Source organism: Oryctolagus cuniculus, chromosome 18 (genome assembly GCF_964237555.1).
Source record: "Oryctolagus cuniculus chromosome 18, mOryCun1.1, whole genome shotgun sequence".
NCBI lineage: Eukaryota > Metazoa > Chordata > Mammalia > Lagomorpha > Leporidae > Oryctolagus > Oryctolagus cuniculus.
Genome location: NC_091449.1, coordinates 41,074,045 through 41,091,717, shown reverse-complemented (window position 1 = coordinate 41,091,717; position 17,673 = coordinate 41,074,045). Strand labels below are relative to the sequence as shown.

General features: G+C 60.5%; 1 protein-coding gene across 1 annotated transcript; it reads right to left on the bottom strand.

Annotated features, from left to right (window-relative positions):
• Positions 1-744: 744 nt before the first annotated feature.
• ADGRG5 (adhesion G protein-coupled receptor G5) lies at positions 745-17,283 on the bottom strand. The gene is made up of 13 exons (XM_070063150.1): positions 14,440-17,283; positions 14,288-14,340; positions 7,120-7,221; positions 6,896-6,965; positions 6,188-6,335; positions 5,604-5,720; positions 4,905-5,021; positions 4,078-4,230; positions 3,410-3,531; positions 2,975-3,243; positions 2,473-2,590; positions 1,299-1,576; positions 745-990 (listed from the first exon to the last, which is right to left on the bottom strand). Exons 3-13 carry the CDS (start codon positions 7,181-7,183, stop codon positions 890-892), a joined length of 1,557 nt encoding a protein of 518 aa, XP_069919251.1. The 5' UTR covers positions 7,184-7,221; positions 14,288-14,340; positions 14,440-17,283; the 3' UTR covers positions 745-889.
• Between the last annotated feature and the right edge of the window lie 390 nt (positions 17,284-17,673).

Genomic DNA, 17,673 nt, shown 5'->3' with positions numbered 1-17,673 from the left:
TGGTCTCCAGCTGGGGCGTCACGTCCACGCACAGGAGACAGCACCATTTCTCCCTGCCGTGTTGGAGCCGCCAGCCTCTGAGCACAGGCCAACAGCGACCCCTGGCGTGCATCCTGGGAAAAGCACTGGCTTCCGAAGCGTGTCTCCCGCGAGGTCAGACAGGTCTCTGGCAAGGCTGACCCCTACCTCTGTGGCTCAGGATCCGGAACCCACACCCTCAAGCCCGCCAGGGGAAATCCAATCCATCCCAACCATCAAAGAACCGGCTCCCTGGGGCCCAGCTGGCTCAGCTGGAAGGGAAGGGCTGCTCCCTCCGCCCCCATGGAAGTCCACCGGGCTCTCGGGAGCACTGGACGAGGAGCCTGTGAGCAGGGCTGGACTCACCCGTGTTTGGGAAGGATAGGCTTGGCATTACAGTCATCGTAATTCGGGGAGCTAAAGAACAGGGGACCCTGGCCAGGTGCCATCCCACGTCCCCAGGAGGAGGCTGGGCAGGGCTGGGAGGTGTTTCCAGGGCTGGCTGGTCGCAATTCCAGCCCCCGCAGGTAGATGGCAGCACAGGGTGAGGCCAGGGAGAATCCCCACCCACCCTCCAAGGCATTTGATGTCTCCCAGCTCATCAGTTAGGCAGGATCACAGCCTCTTGCTCTCACGCCACATATGTGGAAACCCAGGGTCCCTGAAAGTGGCAGGGAAGATCACACAGGGAGACGCAGCACCACTCCTGGAAATGTGGCCCTGACTCCCGGGCCAGCCTGGAGCAGGAGGACACGCCGTGCCCTCTGTCCCTGGGGCACTCATGGAGCTGGAGGAGATCCCTGGGGTCACAGCGGTGCCGGTGGCCAGCAGCAGGCCAGCTACCTTCCCTGGGACAGCCGGGGAGGCGGGGCTACAGCACCATCTGGGAGGAGCTGGGGGCCTCCATTGGCACCTTGGCCTCTGCCTCAGAGCTGCACCTCCGGGAGCAGAACCAGAGGAAGAGGAAGAAACCTGCAAGCGAAAGGCCAGGCGGTGGGGGCATTGCATGGCAGCCGGGGCCCCTCCCAGACTCCAGGAGCTGTGATGAGTGAGGTTCCCCCCCGGGGGGCCCCCACCATGAAGAACTCCCATAATCCCCTGTTGCTGGAGGCCAGAAGGGGCGGAGTCTCAGAGCATCCCCACCCCAAGTGAGCGTTAGACGGCAGCACCCCTCCTCTGGGCAGAGGTGGCCCCACCCCAGCTCAGCAAGTGGAGCGCACCCCCTCCCCCACCTGAAGGAATCCCTGAGGGCTTCCTGCAGGCGTCTTCCTGGCGCCTACCATAGAGCGAGTTGAAGATGGTGAAGAGGAAGAGCTGCGGCACCAGGAAGACGCCGAAGGAGAAGAAGGCCAGGGCCCAGGTGGTGCCCAGCAGTACGGTGAGACCCAGCACCAGGACGGTGTCGCGGCAGGCCCGGGAGCCCCGTGCCTTCTCCCGCGCCCGCAGCCTGCGCAGGGCCCGCAGGGCCCAGGCCAGCACCACCAGGTTGAACAGGGACGTGAGGCCGCCGTAGCCCATGACCAAGACACTGTGGATCGCCGGGCTCCGCAGCCAGCACCTGTGGGGGATGCAGCGTGCAGTGAGTGCGGCCTGCCAAAGCCGCCCCTTTGCTGCCTGCCTGACCGTGGGCGCTCGGCCTAGGTTCCTGCCCCTCTGTCCCCCTTCCGAAGCCCCCACGGCTGCCTCCCTACCACACCTGCCCAAGTCGTCTGGCCTCCATGGCTGGCCCCTGCCAACAGGTACAACCTCCTGCTGGGTCACTGGCCCGGACAGGGGTTCCCAGGAACCTGCCCTCCCACGCCCACCATCTGTGCAAGGGCCGCCCATGCAGCTGCCTCTCCCTGCATGGCCTGGCCTGGCGGGTGGAGGGGCGCTCTGCATGGGCACAAGGCGGGCAGATGGGCAGCAGGCTGAGCCCAGGGCCTGAGAGAGGCCAGACTCCACCCAGCCCTGGCCCTGGGCCCACCCTGAGGCTGTGGGCCTTGCCTGCCCACGGCACCTGGCAGGCAGGAGTCACCATTCACCTAGCCAGACACTGTGCCATGTGCCACACGGGACCCCACGAGGCAGGAACACAGTTGTCCCCATCCCACAGATCCAGAAACTGAGGCCCAGGCTGGGGGCACACCGGTAGCAGGCAAGGGTGGGACGCGAAGCTCCACGGCTGGAGCCCACAGCCTGCACCCTTAAACTGTCCCGATCAGTTCCTGCCATGCCCCCCTCCCCGCAGGGCTGACGATCCAGGACATTACTGGGGGCTCTTCCTGGCTACTGGGCAGGCCGCTCTCGCACAAGGCCTTCTGCAGCCAGCAAGGGAGAGGCCCAGCCTCCCAGAATCCTCCCCAGGTTGAGCTGTGGCTCTGCAGCCCCGCAGCCAGGCCCAGCCTGAAGTGCGCCCTGGTTAGAGCCCAGCCCCCGGGGCCCCCCTGCCACTGCCGCCCGGCGGGCGCTCACATGGACACGTTCTGGAAGCCTGTGCTGTTGCCCAGGTTGTTGGCGATGGGGATCGTCTGGGGTCCGTACACGGAGCTCTTGGCAGCCAGGAGCAGCAGCACTAGCAGGGCGGGGAGCCCTGGGGGTGGGGGCAGGACAGGCTCAGGAGACCCCAGAGAGGCTGCTGCAGCAGAACCCCTGGGGCAGGGGACAGGCGGGGAGAAGCCGGTGACAACGGAGGACGGACTGGAGGGGGCAATGGGGCCGGGGGTGCCAGTGACGGCGGTGACAGGGTGGCGCAGGTGAGAATGAGAGTGGGGGCAACCGGGGAGGTGGGGCCGGGCGTAGTGACCGCAACGGTGGAGGTGACGGCGGCGGTGAGGGCTGGGGCTGCGGGTGGGGATGCGTTGTCACACAGGAAGTAGTGGCTCCTCTTGACAGGAGGGGTGGCTGGCGCGGCCACGCAGGGGTCACCGCGCGGAGGAAGGAGGGCGGGGGGAGGTGCCGGGGAGGCCCCGCTCACCCCAGCCCAGCGCGCACAGCTTGAACACGTATCTGCGGACGTAGATGTTGTAGACGCGCCCGAGCAGCAGGTAGAGGTGGAAGCCTTCGATGGCCACCCAGGTGAGGCAGCTGAGCAGCGCGTAGTGCAGGCCGGCGGCCAGCGCCGTGCACGCAGCCCCGGGCGCGGGGCCCCCGGCCAGCGCCGGGCTCAGCAGGAAGGCCACGTTGAGGAGCAGCACGGAGGCGTGCAGGTTCACGTGGATGCGCGTCGTGGTGTCACTCTGCTTCCTGCGGGAGGAGCGGGACGCCCGGGGCTCATGGCGGCCCACGGAGGGCAGGGACCCAGCAGCAACTGCAGGCCGGGCACGGTGAGGCTGGGACCCCACGGCCCGCCCGCCCGAGGGCCACCCACCCACCCACCCTGAGGGACAGCGTGGCGCGGGGCGGGGCGCACCTGGCGTGGAAATGCAGCCCGACAGTGAGCAGCGAGGCCACCATGGAGATGCTGCAGCCCACGAGGGAGATGTAGGTGAGAGGCGCCAGCAGCTCCGCGGGCACGCGGGTGCCGGAGAATTGCTGCGGGATGGAAGCGGGACTGGAGGCCGAGAGCGCGCAGCCATCCACCCCGGCCTCCAACGTGGCGACCCTTGCTCCCAGCAAATCCCACCCCCTGCCTCAGTGCGGCTGTCCTCTCCCCACCCACCCTGTGCCCACAGGTGCACCAGCCGTGCCCGTAGCGGCCAGCTCAGGATGCGCACAGGACACACAGTAGGCTAAGACTCAGTCCCCAAGATCTGACCGGCAGCATTGGCTATGGGCAGCTCTCATTGCACTGGCCGGAAAGCGAGGTGGGCAGGAGCCTGGAGCTGCCGGCGGCCATGTTATTATCCCATGAGGGAGGTCCTGACTGAGGGCTAAGCCGGCTTCCAGCAAGCCTAGCAGAGGGGTATTGAGGCCCTGGATGAAGCCGTGCCTGAAGCCTGTTCCAGCTTTTTCAAGAACAGGAGCCCAGAAGTTGTCTTTCTATTGCGTTTTGCTTAAGCCAATTGGAGTTGCATGCTCTGTCCCTTGCACAGCTTTCTGTTTTGCTCCTCCCTGCACGCAGGCTAGCCGCATGCGTACCATGAGGACAGCGAAGTAGGTGAGGTGGTCGCATTGGCAGAGCACCAGGGAAGGGGAGGGAAGCTCTGTGCGACAGCCGTCAGGGCTCCAGGTCCCCCAGGGGCGCCCGTCGTCGCCCTCCTTCCAGAAGACACAGGTCACTGTGTAGCCTTCCTGGGGGGTGGGGGGTGCTGGGTCAGTCACGGGGCGCAGGGACCAGACAGGCCCGAACCCCAGCCCCACCTCCACCGCGGGGGCTGAGGCTGGCCGGGCAAACTGCCAAGCTTCCCTGCGCCCCAGTTTAGTCGTCTGCAAAATGAGATCGTCCGTACCCACATCCCAAGGATAACGGCGAAATGAAAGGCGACGGGAACATCCAGCCTGGCTGTGGAATCAGGCCTGCGCCTCCTCTGGGCACAGTGACCGGGTCAGGGTCGGACATGACCCAGCCATGTCCCCTGCTTGCCAAGGCTGAGAAGCCAGGCCAGAGCCTGTTGCTGAGATGGCGAACCCGAGTCACGAGGACTGCATCTCAGTGCCTGGATCTAGCCATGCCTGAAGCTGGACACCCCCAGGTGTTTCATCAATACGAGCCAATGCGTCCCCTGCGGTGCCTAAGCTGGCTTGCCTTGGCCTCCCAGTGCCAAAACAGGAAGAATACCAACAGATGCCGTGGCTCAGGGCCACACTCTGGCATTTCTTTGGCAGGAAGTGTGATGGAATCCAAAGTTTCTTTCCAAAACGGTCCTCTAGGTTCCCGCTTAGGCAGGTTGGTGGGCTCCAGGAGAGGCACTGGGGTGGGGTAGGGGTGGGTTGGGGGAGGGGCACAGGCGGGGCTCCGACACTACCAGGCTGCGGTTATGCCAGAAGCTGATGTTGACCGGCTCCTTGAGGCCGTGCACGCGCCCGCCATCCAGCTGGGCGCCCACCACGTGGTTGTTGAGCAGGGTCGAGCTGTCGCCATCCTGGGAGGACAACAGTAGGAGGGCTGTGTGCAGGGGACATGGGGAGGGGGCCTAAGTGACATCTGAGCCCCTGCCCCAGCCTCTCTGCTTTGCCCCTGATGCGGCCAGCGGGGGCCAGCCTCCCTCCCCACCAGGAGGGGGCCGGCCTGGCCACCTGGAACATCTGTTGGGTGCATTCCAGCGCCAGAGCCCCCAGCTCACCTCCATCCTAGTTCTTTTTGCAGCCCAACATGGAAAGACCCCCTCTCCAGAAAGCCCCTCCCGGGGGCCCACGGGAACAGCCCCTCCCCATACACTCATGCATCCCTTTGTAGCTGTATGGTTATCATCAACTTGAACTCGGCTCTGAGAGGAGACAGAGACAGAGAGGGGGAGGGGAAGTTCCCAGGGCAGGGACCTTGTGCCTGGGCACACAATAGGCTCCTTAGGTCTCCACTGCAAATCACAGCCATTCTGCCAAAGCTGGTAGGGAAGCTGAGACCAGAGAGGGTCTGATCCCCCCAAGCCAGTGCCCACCCGGAGCCCAGGCAGCAGCAGGAATGTCAGCAGGGCCCCACCCTCTGCGACCCACCCTGCACTGACCTGGAAGAAGTGGGTGGTGAGGAAGTAGACGCAGATGAGCCGCAGACTCTTGGGGCGGCTCCTGCAGGCTTCCTGGGTCAGCTCGGCGGGGAACTGCATGGAGTGCCCAGGCCGGGCCTGCGCGGGGCCACGGACAGGCTGAGCCTGGCGTCCACGGCCAGCAGACTCAACCCTGGCCCTCCACCCCGCGCTAAGCCTCCCTGCTTTACCACGGCCATCGCCTCTGTCGGAGCCTCCCCACCCGGATCTGGCCTCGACTTTGGGTTGTTTGCCACCCCCGACTGGGGCCAGCCGCGGCAGCATCCGGGCATCCATGCAGCTCCCCCCAGGGGCCTGAAGGGAGCCAGCATCCCCAGGCTCTCCCCACTGCCGTCCCCCCGCCCCTCACCTCCAGACCCCTCTGCTGACTCTCACCCCCACCTTAGAGGGGCGGGGGACTCACGGCTGGTTGGAGCTGATTCCAGGTGGGGGCAGAGCGGGGGGTGGGGGGAGAGTCCAGCCCTTGAACCCCTAGAGGACTCCTGGGACAGAGGCAGCTGGTGACCCCACTCCCAGTTCCTCCGGTCACCTCAGACCTGGCGCACCTGCTCTGGAGTGGCACTGCCCAGCGAGAGGCCGGTGAAGTTGCAGCCCAGCCAGAAGACCAGGGCCTGGATGGTGGATGTCTGCACAGTCAGGTTGTGGCCCTGGAAGCTGGCGTTCAGCAGCATCTGCTCCAGCCGGTGCACATGCCTGAGGGCCAGAGCGGGCAGGGGCCAGGTTGGGGTGGACAGCCTGGACAGACGGGGCTTCCCCACTCCCACCCTCGTCACTCCCACCTCCTGACCACTGCCCATACTCTTCCCTTCCTATCCTACCCATCCCTTTCTGATTAACTTCTAATCAGGTCTCAGTTTGTTGTCCTCTCTTCCAGGAAGCCTTTCCTGATTGCTCCCTAGCACCAAGTAGGTGATGTGTCCCCGTGCTTCCCAGTTGCAGCTCCTAGCCCTGGCCGGTCACCAGCAAGAGCCTCTCCCCCAGAGTTGCTGGGTCTTTGGGTCACAGACCCTGGAGAGCCCAGTCAGAATCTTCGTGTCTCCCCCCTGCCCCCAGGAAAATGCACGGAGACCCTGCATGTGCTCCTGTGGCCCTCCCCCCAGGCAGCAAATACCACGAGGCAGGGAGGAGTCTGTCCTGCATCTCTGGAGCTGGGGCCAGGCACACATGAGGACGCAGTCAGTGCATGCATGGTTGAGAGACTGAGCACCGGGAGAGGGTGCGAAGCGACAGCCGGCGAGGAGGCCGCCACTCACTGAGCTGCAGCAGGCTGCTCCACCACCTCCATCTCACGCATCTGGCTCTGGATTTCTTCTGATGATGTCTCTGCGTAGAGCAAGGGTGAGACTGCATCTCCAGCTGCCCCCAACCCTGGGCCTCCCAGCGCTCGCCCCCAGGGAACCTCACTCCCCCTCCCGCCACCTGCAGTTTCCCCGGGCCTGAGCTAGGATAGCCCCTCAGTTCAGGGGAGCCCAGTTACCTGTTGTCCCGCCCAGAGAAGTCAGAAGCCACAGGCAGAGGACAAGCTCCCCACAGCAATCCATGCCCCGAGCCCAGGTCTCCTCCAGGATCCGCACCTGCCCTGGGAAAGGCACCTGCCGTAACCATGACGCTCAAATCACGGCCATAACTTCAGGTGGCGTGCTCAGGGGTGAATGTGCAACTCCTCGCTACCAGTCCTCGCCACTCCTGCTCGGTTGTCAAACGACTGACTGCACTCCTCCTGCTGAACCATAGCAAGCCAGGCAGGCGCTGGCATCGGGGCCACAGCCCTGCTGGGGACACGGGCATCCCATGTCAGCGGCCTCGGACTTGAGTCCCAGCTCCGCTTCCGTTTCCAGCTTCCTGCTGATGCGCACCCTGGGAGGCAGCAGGCGAGGGCTCACGGACTGGAGTCCCTGCCGCCCGCAGGGAGACGTGCCTGGAGCGCCCAGCTCCTGGCTTCAGCCTGGCCCAGCCCCAGGTTTGCAGGGAGTGAGCCAGCAGACGGAAGATCTCTGTGTGTCTGTCTCTGTCTCTCTGCCCTTCAGATAAATAAATTCAAAACACAAGAAGTGGCCAAAACTCCCCAAAACACAAAACAGAACAAAACCTTCTCCCCATGAAGACGACAGGGGGGCCCAGACGCCTTCGGCGTTAATTCTCCCACACGTGCAAGGAGCAAGGATCCCAGACAGGACCTTACAGAGGAAGGGCCGACCACGGTCCTGACTCGTCCTCCACAAGGCAGAGGCGGAAGAGCCGCCTCCAAACTCACATTAAGAGGGCAACGTCACCAGGGCCGCAAATGTCACCGGAAGGAGACCTACAGAGCGGCGTCCCCGTGAACAGAGGTCACACCCGAACCCAAAGCCCGGCGGGATGCGTGGTGGACAATGACAAGCTATTCTAAAAGGTGCATGAGGAAGCAAAGGGCCCAGAAACGATGCTGCAAAGGAACAAAGCGCAGTCCCATGGGTGATTTTTTTACAAAGATGCTAAGGAGAGAGTGTAGCTTTCAACAAATGGTTCTGGATCGATCAAAGGACAAGGAGGAGGAGGAGGAGGAAGGGGTGAGGGGAGGGGAAGAGGCAGGGAGAAGGAGAGATCTGTCTCTTGTAGCATATATGAAAGTTAACTCAGGCCGGCGCTATGGTAGGCGGGCTAAAGCCCCAGCCTGCAGTGCTGGCATCCCATATGGGCGCCGGTTTGAGTCCTGGCTGCTCCACTTCCGACCCAGCTCTCTGCTATGGCCTGGGAGAGCAGGAGAAGATGGCCCAAGTCCTTGGGCCCCTGCACCTGTGTGGGAGACCTGGAAGAAGCTCCTGGCTCCTGGCTTCAGATCAGCTCAGCTCTGGCCATTGCGGCCATCTGGGGAGTGAACCAGCAGATGGACGACCTCTCTCTGTCGCTGTCTCTGTCTCTACCTCTCTGTAACTCTGTCTTTCAAATAAATAAAATAAATCTTTTTTAAAAAACAACTCAAAATGGACCATAGATCCAAATATCAAAACTAAAACTGCAAAACTTCCAGGAGAGCACAGAGGGGACCATCTTGCTGACTTTGGTTTAGACAGAGATTCCCTAGCAACAGCACCAAGAACAGACTCCATAAAAGAAAACAAAGTGGATGTTGAATTTCATCGAAATCCAGAAGTTGCGACAGCGCGAGGGACGGGGCAGCGGCTGCCGGAGGACGGGGGCAAAGCTGCGTCTCACTTCAGCAAAGCCTGTTCCCAGACCGCGTAACGAGAGCTCTCGCAACCAGGAGGAGGGAAGAGTTCACAGTCTGCACACCAGAAAATATATAGATGGCGAATAAACCCTTGAGAAATCACCCAACATCACTAGTCCTTCGGGAAATGCCAACGAAACCACAGCGAGCGAGATGTCACCGCAGACCTTCGGGGCTGGCGAACACGACCCCGAGTGGGAACACGAGTGGTGGGGAGGACACAGAGCAGCCAGAACTTCGGCCTTCTGCGGGGGGCAGGGGGTGGGGGCGTCCCTAGGGGGCATAGCCACGGGAAGACAGCTTGGCAGTGTCTTTCTCTCTCCTCTCTCTCTCTCTCTTAATTTGTTGGTCTGAGAGAGGGGGAGACAGAGAGAGAGAGATCTTCAATCCTCCAATTTACTCCCCACATGGCCACAATGGCTGGAACTGCGCCCATCCGAAGCCAGGAGCTTCTTCCAGGTCTCCCACACAGGTGCTGAGGCCCAACACTTGGGGCCATCCTCTGCTGCCTTCCCAGGCCATGGCAGAGAGCTGGATCAGAAGTGGAGCAGCCCGACCTTTCTCCCTGTCTCTCTCTCTCACTGTCCACTCTGTCAAAAAAAGAAGAAAAGAAAAGAAAAGAGAAGGGAAGGGAAGGGAAGGGAAGGGAAGGGAAGGGAAGGGAAGGGAAGGGAAGGGAAGGGAAGGGAAGGGAAGGGAAGGGAAGGGAAGGGAAGGGAAGGGAAGGGAAGGGAAGGGAAGGGAAGGGAAGGGAAGGGAAGAGAAGAGAAGAGAAGAGAAGAGAAGAGAAGAGAAGAGAAGAGAAGAGAAGAAGGCAGGCGCTGCGACTCAGTAGGCTAATCCTCCACCTGCAGCACCAGCACACCAGGTTCTAGTCCCGGTTGGGGCGCCGGATTCTGTCCCTGTTGCCCTGTTGCTCCTCTTCCAGGCCAGCTCTCTGCTGTGGCCCGGGAGTGCAGTGGAGGATGGCCCAAGTACTTGGACCCTGCACCCGCATGGGAGACCAGGAGAAGCACCTGGCTCCTGGCTTCAGATCAGCACGGTGTGCCGGCCACAGTGCGCTGGCTGCAGCAGCCATTAGAGGATGAACTAACGGAAAAGGAAGACCTTTCTCCCTGTCTCTCTCTCTCTCACTGTCCACTCTGCCTGTCAAAAAAAAAAAAAAAAAGGAAGTGGAGCAGCTGGGTCTTGAACCAGCGCCCCATGGGATACCGGCACTGCAGGCATTAGCTTTATCTGCTACACCCACAGCACCAGCCCCACTTCTAGGTATTTTAAATTTTTATTTTGTTTATTTGAAAGGCAGAGACTGAAACAGAGAAATCTCTCATCCATTGTTTAATTTCTTGAATGCCTGCAACAGCCGGAACTGGGTCAGGCTGGAACCAGGAGCCACAAACTTCATTGAGGTCTCCCACAGGGGTGACAGGGCTCCACCTACCTGAGCCATCCACTGCTGTCTAAAGTGCTCATTAGTGGGAAGCATTTGGTGGAGGGGCTCAAACCCAGGCACCCCCCAGTGGCAGCCCAGCCCCACCCCCGCTTCTGGGTGTCTGCCTGAGAACAATGACACCATCTATGCACACAAAAGCCTCCACATACAACAGTCACAGCAACTTCATTCCCAACAGCTGACAACTGGGAGCCAGGCAGGGATGCCGCAAGCGGTGAAAGCCCACTGTGGTACAGCCACGTGACGGACTAGTACTCGGCAAGGAAAAGGAAGGGGCGCCCCAACGGCTGTATCTCAGCATGCCTGGCGCTCCCACTCCCACGGACACCTGGAAAAGCAAAACTCCAGGATCGGGAGCAGCTCGGTCCTGGACAGGGGTAGGGAAAGATGCCGAGGGCCTGAAGCAGCTCCTGGGGGCGGGAGAGATGACCCACGTGCAGGCCAGGTGGCACAGGAACACGTGGTGGCACGCCTTTGTCAAACGCACCCAACCGCTCTTCAAAGGGTAGATTTTCCTGAGTGTCTCCATAAACACGTTCAGAAATGAGCACGGGAAGACACGTGGGCTAACAGTGCGTCTCCTCTTGTGATGGAGAAAGTCCCCAGAGATCGCGACAAGGGAGACCACAGAACTCAAGAGCCCTGTTGGAGGGTAAGGCAGAGGGTAGCGGCCGGAAGCTTACACGCTGCTGCCGGACACCACGGCACCCAGTGAGGCAGGCACGGTCCTCCCGCCCCGGAAGCAAGAGTCCCAACCCCTGGAGGATCACACACACGGGCGACACAGTCTGGATGAGTTTTGACCCAAGAAACTCAGTTTTATTCATTTATCCTGCGGAAATAGCAGGCCAAGCCAGGAATACTTGTCTGTGCATACAAAAATATTTCTAGTATTATCATTAATAAAGAAAATGTGGCCAGCGCCGCGGCTCACTAGGCTAATCCTCCGCCTTGCAGCGCCGGCACACCGGATTCTGTCCCGGTTGCCCCTCTTCCAGGCCAGCTCTCTGCTGTGGTCCGGGAAGGCAGTAGAGGATGGCCCAGGTCCTTGGACCCTGCCACCCATGGGAGACCAGGATAAGTACCTGGCTCCTGCCATCAGATCAGCGCGGTACGCCAGCCGCAGCACGCCGGCCGCGGCGGCCATTGGAGGGTGAACCAACGGCAAAGGAAGACCTTTCTCTCTGTCTCTCTCTCTCTCACTGTCCACTCTGCCTGTCAAAAAATAAATAAATAAAAAATAAAAAACAAGAAAATGTGAAATCTATGCAGATGGTTATCAATAGAAGAATAGCTAAATACATCACTGTTTCAATGCCACTTTGGCAAACAGTTTGGCAATTTCTTTTTTTTTTTTTTTTTTAAGATTTTACTTATTTACGTGAGAGGCAGAGGTACAGAGAGAGACACAGAAAGATCTTCCATCTGCTGGTTCACTCCCCAAATGGCCACAATGGACAGAGCTGAGCTGATCCGAAGCCAGGAGCCAGGAGCTTCTTCCGGGTCTCCCACGTGTGTGCAGGGGCCCAAGAACTTGGGCCATCCTCTACTGCTTTCCCAGGCCATAGCAGGGAGCTGGATGGGAAGAGGAGCAGCCAGCACTAGAACAGGCGCCCATATGGGATGCCGGCACTGCAGATGGAGGCTTAGCCTACCGCGCCACAGCGCCAGCCCCATAGATAATTTTTGGCTTCTGGACTTGCAGGTGTAACCAGAGCAGCCTTCCGCGCTCCAAGGCTGGGAAGGAATTCTGCATTTTTCCCGGGACTCTCATGCTTTCATTCTCACGTGGCACTCTCCAGGCCGCTGGCATCGACTCCGGAGCCGGCAGTGAGACTGGATTCGGTGTTGTGTTTCCCCAGGGAGTCACCCATTTCCCCTAATGTTATTTTCATATAAATGCTTACTTCGAAAGAGAACTGGGGACGCTGGGGTCACAGCGTGCTGGGTTATCTGGTTGTGTGGTTGCTGCCCTGGCTGCTGCTGACATGGGTCATCTGCTCTCAGAACCTGAGAGAGCAGCTAACAGCAAGGGGCTCGGGAGACAGAGAAGCCACTGAGCAGATCGACTTTGGATATTTCAGGGGCGAGAACGGCGGCCTTCACGGCGAGGAATGACCTCTGGGTTCCCTCTGTACCACCAGGGACACGGAGGCCCAGACAGGCCGGGCATTTGGTCTCCAGGGCCAGGTGCCCAGACCCTTAGCCACACAGCTCTGGGACAAGCACCGGGTAAAGATGGGGCTGACCACTGCCACCACAACACAACTGGAGAAATCAAGGCCAAGGCAGAAGTGACCCCTCCCCCAGCACCCCAGGCAGAAGCTGTGGTCTCCACCCGCTTCCCAGGAGCCAGCCAAGGTCTTCACTGCTGTGTGCAGCCCCTAGCGCGCCCTCCCCAGGCCTTCAGAGGGGCGGCCATGCATCATCACCCCCCAGCCTCGGCCACTTCGGTCCCCCACCCTGATATGCGTTACCTGGGGTCCCCTGCGAGGGAACTCTCTCCCCTGACTTCCAAGGTGGTGTCAAGGTTCCGAGGGGAACCTGAGTCCCACGCAAGACGGGTGTGTTCGACATTCTGCCGCAGGCCAGAGATCAAGCTGCGACCCAAACCCAACGCTCCAAACCCCAAGTCCAGTTTGCTATCCCCTGCCCATGGCAACCTCCCCAAAATGGTTGGGTAGTTGGGCTGCTGCACGGACAAGTCAGACCCGATTAGTCCAACAGCAAGATAGGAGAGGTGTGCAGGGCAGGCCAGAGCCTGAAAAAGATAAGCGTTTGACAGCCAGCTTCAGCAGTCACTGCCGGGGCTATACGACACTGGGCAGGGAACTTGACCTTTCTTTGCCTTGGTTTTTTACATCAACATCAACGAGACCTACTTCCCAGGGAGACACTCAACCCCTGCCAGAAACCACACTTCTGCCAAGCCAGCCCTGCCCCAGGTCCAGGGCTGTGACCCAAGTTCCCGGCCCAGAAGATGTCTGAGCAACAGTACCCTGCCGTCCTCCCAGAGCCGATCCTGCGGGCAAAGGCCCACTCTCTGAGCCAGCCTTGTTCCTGCACACCGCCCACCCACCTCCTCCAAACAGCTACCCCTGCCCATCAAGCCTGGAGCTCCTCCCCAGCCTTAGGAAGGAAGGAGAGGTACTATCCTTGGCCCCATTTCACAGGAAAGAGAGGCTATGCCGAAACTCGACAGAGAGTCTGACCACGTGGACAGCAAGAGCCGTGTCTCTGAGACACAGTGGCTCCTGCACCCGCTCTGCTTACAGAGCACAGGCTCCACCCCAGGCCCCACACGGAGCACCTGACAGGCCCTCACACCCATTATCAGAAGAGCCTCATTAAAATAAAATTTATGGAACAGGCAGGCATTTGGGGAAGCAGCTTAAGCCACTGCCCCGAGACGCCTGCATCCCGTGTCAGAATGCTTGGTGCCAGTTCCAACTACTCCGCTTCCAATCCAGCTTCCTGCTAAGGCCCGTCCTGGGAGGTAGCAGATGATGGCCCCAGTACTTGGCTCCCTGCCACCCACCTGAGAGACCAGGATGGAGTTCAAGGCTCCTGCCTTCAGCCAGGCCCAGTTATGGCCACTGCAGGCATTTGAGAGTGAACCAGCAGATGGAGGCACTCCCTCTCCCACCCTCAAATGAAAATAAACAAATACATATTTTAAAAGTCAAAAATAAAGATGGGAACACTGCGACACAGGTCCAGGGGCCTGCACCAGGCCCCGTGAGGAGCTGGGGTTTGCACGCATGCCTAACGACTTCTTCATTGAATTGCCTCTGCTTCCAAACACATGGATCCCCACAGCCCCTTAGGTTTGGAGCTGCACCCAGAAAGGGAACGAGAGGGAGTCAGCAGCTTGCAGCTCCTGGGACGTCATCAGGCCTGCAGCCCCCTGCCTATCCCCCCGCCCCAGCAGCCTGTGGGTAGAACAGAGAGGTGAGGGGCCCGGGCAGTGGGGGGGCTGACCTGGGAGGCTGCGCCCGCCTCTGGGCTGCTGTCCTGGCTGCTGGCCGCTGTGTCTGCAGGAAGAAGAGGAAGTCAGGACAGGCTGCAGGCGGCCTCTCAGCTCACCCCACGCCCTCTCCCCTCCCCTCTGCCCCATGTCCCCGCACTCTCACTTCACTTCTGTGGCCAGCAGCGGCCGCGTGGCTTCCTCTGGGCTGCTGGTCGTGCCGGTTCCCCTCTTCACCTCACCTCCGCAGGGCCTGCTGCGCTCCCTGGAGGTGGCTGCACCTCCAAGGTGGTGCCCCAGGACCAGGCAACCCCCACCTCAGCTCGTGCCCTGGGGCGAGAGACATCACCTCCCTGGGCCTCGGTCTCGCCAGCTACAGGAAAGGAAGAACGACAGACAGACAGACAGACGGTGGCTCTGGTGACGGCAAGGGCCTCAGGCTATGGCTGGGTCACACCGCTTGGGCACAAGTCCCAAGGCCACCATGTGCGGGCTGGGTGACTTGGGGCAAGTGAAGTGCTCTGTAGTCCTTTACCCCTCTGGAAGACGGTGGTGATGGCAGCGCCCCCTTGCGGAGCAGTGTGGGGTTTAGGCAAGGGAAGGTCCACACCGCCAGCGCTCTGTGGAGCTGCAGGCTTTCCAGAGCACCTGCTGCCCGCCCGGCGAGGACCAGCCCCCAGCCCCGAGCTGCCAGGGCACAGCCATGTGGGAAAGGCCTCCCAGGGAGCAGAGCTCAGAAAGTGTGGCCAGAACAGGAGGCCGCACAGCTGGCCAGCTTCTCCCCAGGTCAGGGGCCTGCGTGAGGCCGCCCCACAGCAGCCGCAGGGTTGCAGAGGCCCCAGGAAAGAGGGGGAGGTGGTGTGTTGGAAGGGGAGCCAGGGCCCTCATACCTGGACCCATCCAGACTGCCTGGGGAAGCCATGACTCAGGAGCAGGCTCTTCTGCCCAGGGGTGAGGGGGAGGTGCAGCCAAAGGAGAGAGCAGACAGGCCCTGGCAGGGCCTCCCTGGGGACTGCCCCTGTGCATGGCGCTTGCAGCACTGGTGCCAGCCTGGCCCACAGGTGGCCTCTGAGGACGGGGCAGGAGGACTGCCTGATGGAGGCAGCCAGATCCCCAGCAGCAGAGCTGCAGGGCTGAGATTTCCCAGGGACGCCAGTGCACCTGTGTCTCGACATCCTGGCCACACGGCCAGCACAGGACTCGAGGAAGCCCTTGCCCTCCTCTGCCCTAGGGTTTTCTTGCCCACAAGCAGAGTCTCCGTTATAGGGCCTTCGTTCTGAGCGCTCCGGCCACCTCCTTCCTGAGGCTGCGTGTGAGTCCGGGGCTGTTCTCAGATCCTGAGGACCCCGCAGCGCCTCCATCCCCCAGCCTGGGACCGTAGCAGGTGCACTATGCTGGGCCTCAGCGCGGAGGGCCCGTTACTCGGCCGTGGGATTCCAATTCGGGAACTCACTTCCAAGCTACTCCCCTGCTCAGAAGCGGGTGGTGGTTCCCAGTTGCCTTTGGAGCCTAACCCCGTGCAACTGCTGCTGCCACCCTGTTACGGGTGGGCTTCCCACCCTCACACCTCCCTCCCCGCTCTGGCCCTGCTGCGACAGCCAGGGCCCTGTGCAGCCCTCCGCCTCCTCACCACCCCCACACCTCAGCTTGAGTCCTACACCCTCCCCAGAGGCTTCTCTGCCTCCAGCTCTCCCACAGAACATTCTGGATGCTTAAGCTCCAGGAGACCTGCCAGCGCCCTGTTCGCTCCCCAGCCAGGCAGGAGGGCCTCACAGCATCCCTAGGGGCGGGTCTCCCCCTGGAGGCTGCGTGCTCACCCTGGCTGTGTGCAAGAGGACCCGAGAAGGACCCCCAGCAGGACATCAGATGAACTGAGTCACGCCATGGTAAAGTCTCTGATTTTTCAACTCCTTCTCAACTGTGGCTGCATCTGGCAGAAGCCTCCGTGTAGGACCGAATTGTCTTCAATCCTTTCTCACACTGACGCCCCCCCCCCCTTCTTCTCCATCTTTTATTAGACATCAATAACAATATCTCATTTAAAAATGCTGTGGCCATAAAACCATCGTAACATAAGTTTTACCATTTGGGCCACTTTTAAGTGTTCAGTGCAGCGGCAGAGTCGGGTCCCGCTGTGGTGCTGCCATCCATCACGAAACTCTGTCAGCGTCTCAGACTGAAACTCCTGCCCATTAGACAAAAACCCCATTCTTCCTTCTCCTTGGCCCTGGCAACCACCGCTCTGCTTTCTGTTTCTGTGAACTTGACGACGAGGCACTTCCTGTGAGTGGACTCCCACAGCACCTGTCCGTTCGGGACATGTCCCCCGGGTCCATCCTGTGTTGTAGTCTCAGCGCTGCCTTCCATTTAAAGGTTGAACAATAGCCCACTGTGCGCGCACGTGCACACGCGTGCGCGCACACACCCACACACACTCGTACCATACGTCTTATTTTATGTATCCATTCACCGGTGGATGGACACATGGGCTGCTTCTGCCTTCTGACTATCATGAATGATGCTGCTATGGACACGGGTGTACACATCACGTCCCTTTGTAATGGAGTTTCCGGCTGGATTTTTCATGACGCTTTGTTGGCATGCTGTTTGTTGCTGTGACTTCCTTCTATTTCGGGCACCTTGCACAGATGTCCTGTTTACCCTCGCGATAGGAAAGAGTCCCTTCCGGTAGCCTCAGGTCCTAAGAAGTAAAATGATTTCAAGGAAAAGAAGGGCACAAAGAGTGGGCATTCGAGACGCCCCTGTCCTCTGCTGAAGGGCCCAGGTTCAAGTCACAGCTCCGGCTCCTGCCTCCAGGCCCCACCAGTGCAGACCCGAGAGGGGGCTGGTGATGGCTCAAGTTATTAGGCTCCTGTCACACACATGGGAGACCCCGATGGAATTCCTGGCTCTAGCCCAATGTTGGCCACTACAGGCAGTTGGAGAGTGAAATCAGTGGAAGGTTTGTCTCTCTCCCTCTCCCTCCCTCTCCCTCTGCCTCTACCTTTGCCTCTCCCTCTCCCTCTCTCTCTCTCTCCCTCTCTCTCTCTCTCTCGCTTTCTTTAATCAAATTAAAAACCAAGAATACGAGTGGTGCACATTGGTGGCAAGCAGCGGTGACGCAGGAGAGAGAACAGCTGACGTGTGGGAAACACTGCACCAGCCCTCGGTCCAAACCCTGCCTCCTGGGGGCCGCTGACGTCACATAGGTGTTGCATTCAAAGAGGGACCTGGAGGTGTCGTTTTAGGAACAGAAGTGACAACGGCAAAATGCAGAGTCATTTCTGGGCTCTGGGCCCTCCCATGTCACCCTGGGCCAGTCACTTGACTTCTGGTCTTCACCGTCCTCACCATGCAACACCCAGCTCATAGGGTGGCGGCAAACTGAACTTGGCCGAGG

Bases quoted from the DNA above. Each gene is read 5' to 3' on its own strand.
- ADGRG5 (XM_070063150.1), bottom strand. From the start codon at position 7,183: ATGGATTGCTGTGGGGAGCTTGTCCTCTGCCTGTGGCTTCTGACTTCT. The intron at 4,231-4,904 runs GTAGTGTCGGAG...CCCACCCCCCAG, and splicing joins TCTGGCATAACCGCAGCCTG to GAAGGCTACACAGTGACCTG. The intron at 991-1,298 runs GTAGGCGCCAGG...TTTCGCTTGCAG, and splicing joins CATCTTCAACTCGCTCTATG to GTTTCTTCCTCTTCCTCTGG.